Source organism: Primulina huaijiensis, chromosome 6, assembly GCF_012295235.1.
Source record: "Primulina huaijiensis isolate GDHJ02 chromosome 6, ASM1229523v2, whole genome shotgun sequence".
Classification (NCBI taxonomy): Eukaryota; Viridiplantae; Streptophyta; class Magnoliopsida; order Lamiales; family Gesneriaceae; genus Primulina; species Primulina huaijiensis.
The window spans coordinates 18,455,041-18,458,449 of NC_133311.1; the positions used below are offsets into that span (position 1 = coordinate 18,455,041).

Consider the following 3,409-nt stretch of genomic DNA (forward strand, 5'->3'; position numbering starts at 1 on the left):
GTACATTTTTCTTAAAGAAAATATATACTGGTTAAGTGTATATATAAAATCCAGCGGAGAAAACACAATTGTCGGCGGGTTCACTGTGCCCACATGGACTTAAAGTTTGTTCAAAAGGTGTTATCATACATAGTTTGAAACCACTGTTTTTTTCTTACTTTATCGTCAATTTTAGCTCGGAAACTAAAAGTTTCTGAACTTGGGCATTGAGTTTTTTCATTCGAGGTACGTTTTCCAAGGGATTTGGATTCGTCATTGCCATAATTATTATTATCCGCGAGTATAAACAAACAGTGAAACTTGACAGGATGGTGGACAAAAGGTCTGAGCGATTGCTGCAAACTCTAGTTTTTGTGTTGATTATGCTGAGAATTGAATGCTACAATGTTGACATCACTTATGTCAAGAGTGCTGTGGCAAAAGGAGCTGGTAAGAATGTTAAATGGAATTAAAATTTTTTATTATTCTTAATTATTATCATGATTTATTTTTTCTGTGGTCTTGTTTCGTAGTTTGCTTGGATGGGAGTCCACCAGCATATCATTTTTCTGCGGGATTTGGAGCTGGGATTAACAACTGGTTGATTCAGATTGAGGTTAATTGGTGTAGTTCATCCAATAATGTGATTAGTTCTTGTAGTTGTATGGTGGCCGGATCAGAATCTAATTAGATGTAAATCAAGTTCACGCAAAAAGTACATCATAAACCATCAGACAAAATTTCTTGATCCAACTCCGAATGAACTGTCTATAGATAAAATCGTATTTGATTGATCTCTGTCACGTAATGTATGAAATATTTCTTGAAGTTTTGTGAAAGTTGGGATAGAAAATGAGTCTAAATTGTTTGCATACTTTTGGGTCTATTAGGGAGGAGCATGGTGCAACAATGCCACGACTTGCCTAGCTCGAAAGAGCACCCGATTAGGCTCCTCCACGAAAATGGTCAAGACCCTTTCCTTTTCTGGGATGTTGAGCAACAAAGCACAGTTTAATCCTGGTATAGTTCAATATTTCATTTACTAGAAGCCTACTATGCCTTGAGTGTTTTTTGGTGTTTTCCGAGTTAATTATATGGTCTATTGTTGATTTCCAGATTTTTATGACTGGAATAAGGTCAAGGTTAGATACTGTGATGGATCATCATTCACTGGTGACATTGAAGCAGTAAATCCTGTAAGCTTTTCTACATGATTTTTCTTAAATCATAAAAATTTGCCAAGTTGATTAAAGTATGAATTTTCCGAACACCGGTACATGCACATATGATATGTTTCACATTTATTCAGGCAACTAAACTGTACTACAGGGGAGCAAGGGTCTTCCTTGCTATAATTGAGGATCTACTGGAGAAAGGAATGAAATACGCGAAAAATGTAATGTTGATCATTACGATTAATCATACTTATCAACCATTTTTCCACAATACAATGAATAGTATACATAAAGATCCTCCTTTTAATGGTCATTCAGGCTATTTTATCTGGATGCTCAGCTGGTGGATTGACATCGATTCTTCACTGTGATAGATTCAGGGCTCTTGTTCCTGCAAGCACAAAAGTGAAGTGCTTTTCGGATGCTGGTTATTTTATAAACGCGTAAGCTTTTGCATCAACTTAAATATCTCAAGAAGTTGAAATAATTTAAACTCGGCAACAATGTTCAATCACTTTTTGAGACAGGAAGGATGTTTCTGGAGCTGAGCATATTAAAGATTTCTACAGTCAAGTTGTTGAAACTCATGTAAGGTTTGAATTTCCTAAATTTTCGACTTTTTGTGATCGTAACTTGTTAATTTTTATGTGACTTTAGGGATCAGCAAAGAATTTGCCCGGTTCGTGTACCTCAAGATTGAGCCCAGGCCTGGTATGATCACATTTCCTCAGTAAAACTTCCCCTGCGAAGAAGAAACTAACATGTGCAAGGTTATTTTCATGCAAATTAAATAATATTGCGAGAAAATATTTCAGTGCTTTTTCCCGCAATATGTCGCCCAAGGAATTCAAACGCCCCTTTTCATTATGAATGCAGCCTATGATTCATGGCAGGTCAGTCTATATTCCCATGATACCAGATATGTAAAAATATTGATGGTTAAATTTCGCTATTTTTATGTCAATCATAAGTAAGTGTATGTGTGTTAACAGATAAAGAACATTTTGGCTCCTGGAGTTGCTGATCCTCATGGTCTTTGGCACAACTGTAAGCTTGACATTCTCAAATGTTCATCTGCTCAACTCCAAACCATGCAAGGTTTACGCCATAATCTATCAGTTCTTTCTTCATGATTTGTACATAGTACTAGAGTAGTATCATGGAGAGACACTTTTCCTTAGTTTTCAAGACTCCACGGCAGATAACATGAATTTCAATCTACAACTTTAATCTCATCTAAATTTTGTTGAAATTAAACGAGAACAAAGTATCATACTGCAGAAGAACTTTGGTCCCCCAATCTTTCATCAGGTGAGGAGTCAAACCAGACAAATCTGGTAGCAAACTTTTGGTTTCCTCATTGATTTTGGATTTGATCAGTCTACCTAGTGAGAGTGAATTATCTTCTTAAAAACATAAATCTTTCAATATCAAATGACTTTGTATCTGATATAACATGTTTTTAGGTTATCATACGGAGTTCTTGAGCTCATTGACAGGATTAGGCCCCTCTTCTACAAGAGGATACTACATAAACTCCTGCTACGCTCACTGCCAAACCGAAACACAAGAAACGTGGCTCAGAAGCGACTCACCTAGACTAAATGGCAAGGTTATACAAATCTATGAACTACTTCCACACAACTATTTCCCGTTTTTTGTTTAAATTTTGGCGAAAATGAGTGCATTCACACAAAAAAAAACACTTTCTTCATATAGACAATTGCTCAAGCAATTGGAGATTGGTACTACGACAGGAGCCCGTTTCAGCATACCGATTGTCCTTACCCTTGTGACAAGACTTGTCATAACCGTGTCTTCGAGCCTCAGGACTATCCTTCTGCCGGAATATACTGAATCCGACGTCGGAATATGTTAAGTTACAGATGAGAAATGCATTGAAGGTGTTCACAATAAATGTAACTGTGGCTTTTGAATAAGGGAGAATGTAATGTTCTGCATAGAAACAAAGTGCATGCTTTTGATTTGTTCATTCTTATTTCAATATCAGTGGAATATATTTAAAAGTTCATAATTAAAGTTGTATTTATAATTGCAGGATAGTAAATTTAAGAATATCTAAAAAATTGATAAATATATTCAAAAACTACGTATATAAATTGTATTTCGGTTTGGATATTAAATTAATGAAAAAGACAATAATAAAAACTGAAAAGGATTGAATTTGGATAAGAGGTGAAGGATGGAAATGTGCTTTCTTTATAAAACCAATAAAAAAATCAATAGTTTATATA

At 35.3% G+C, this 3,409-nt stretch overlaps 1 protein-coding gene across 3 annotated transcripts; it reads left to right on the forward strand.

Annotated features, from left to right (window-relative positions):
* Nucleotides 1–3,164, forward strand: LOC140979958 (pectin acetylesterase 8-like). Of its 3 annotated transcripts, none has more exons than XM_073445628.1 (13): nt 1–225; nt 308–429; nt 513–595; nt 870–999; nt 1,096–1,175; nt 1,289–1,375; nt 1,473–1,597; nt 1,682–1,742; nt 1,812–1,865; nt 1,970–2,047; nt 2,147–2,252; nt 2,621–2,766; nt 2,874–3,164. In XM_073445628.1, the coding sequence occupies exons 2-13, from the start codon at nt 309–311 to the stop codon at nt 3,009–3,011; spliced, it is 1,209 nt and encodes a 402-aa protein (XP_073301729.1). In that variant the 5' UTR covers nt 1–225; nt 308; the 3' UTR covers nt 3,012–3,164. The 3 variants fall into 3 exon arrangements, with proteins under 3 accessions (XP_073301729.1, XP_073301731.1, XP_073301730.1); XM_073445630.1 differs by having other exon boundaries at nt 30–251; nt 295–429; XM_073445629.1 differs by lacking the exon at nt 1–225 and having other exon boundaries at nt 232–429.
* The last annotated feature ends 245 nt before the right edge of the window (nt 3,165–3,409 follow it).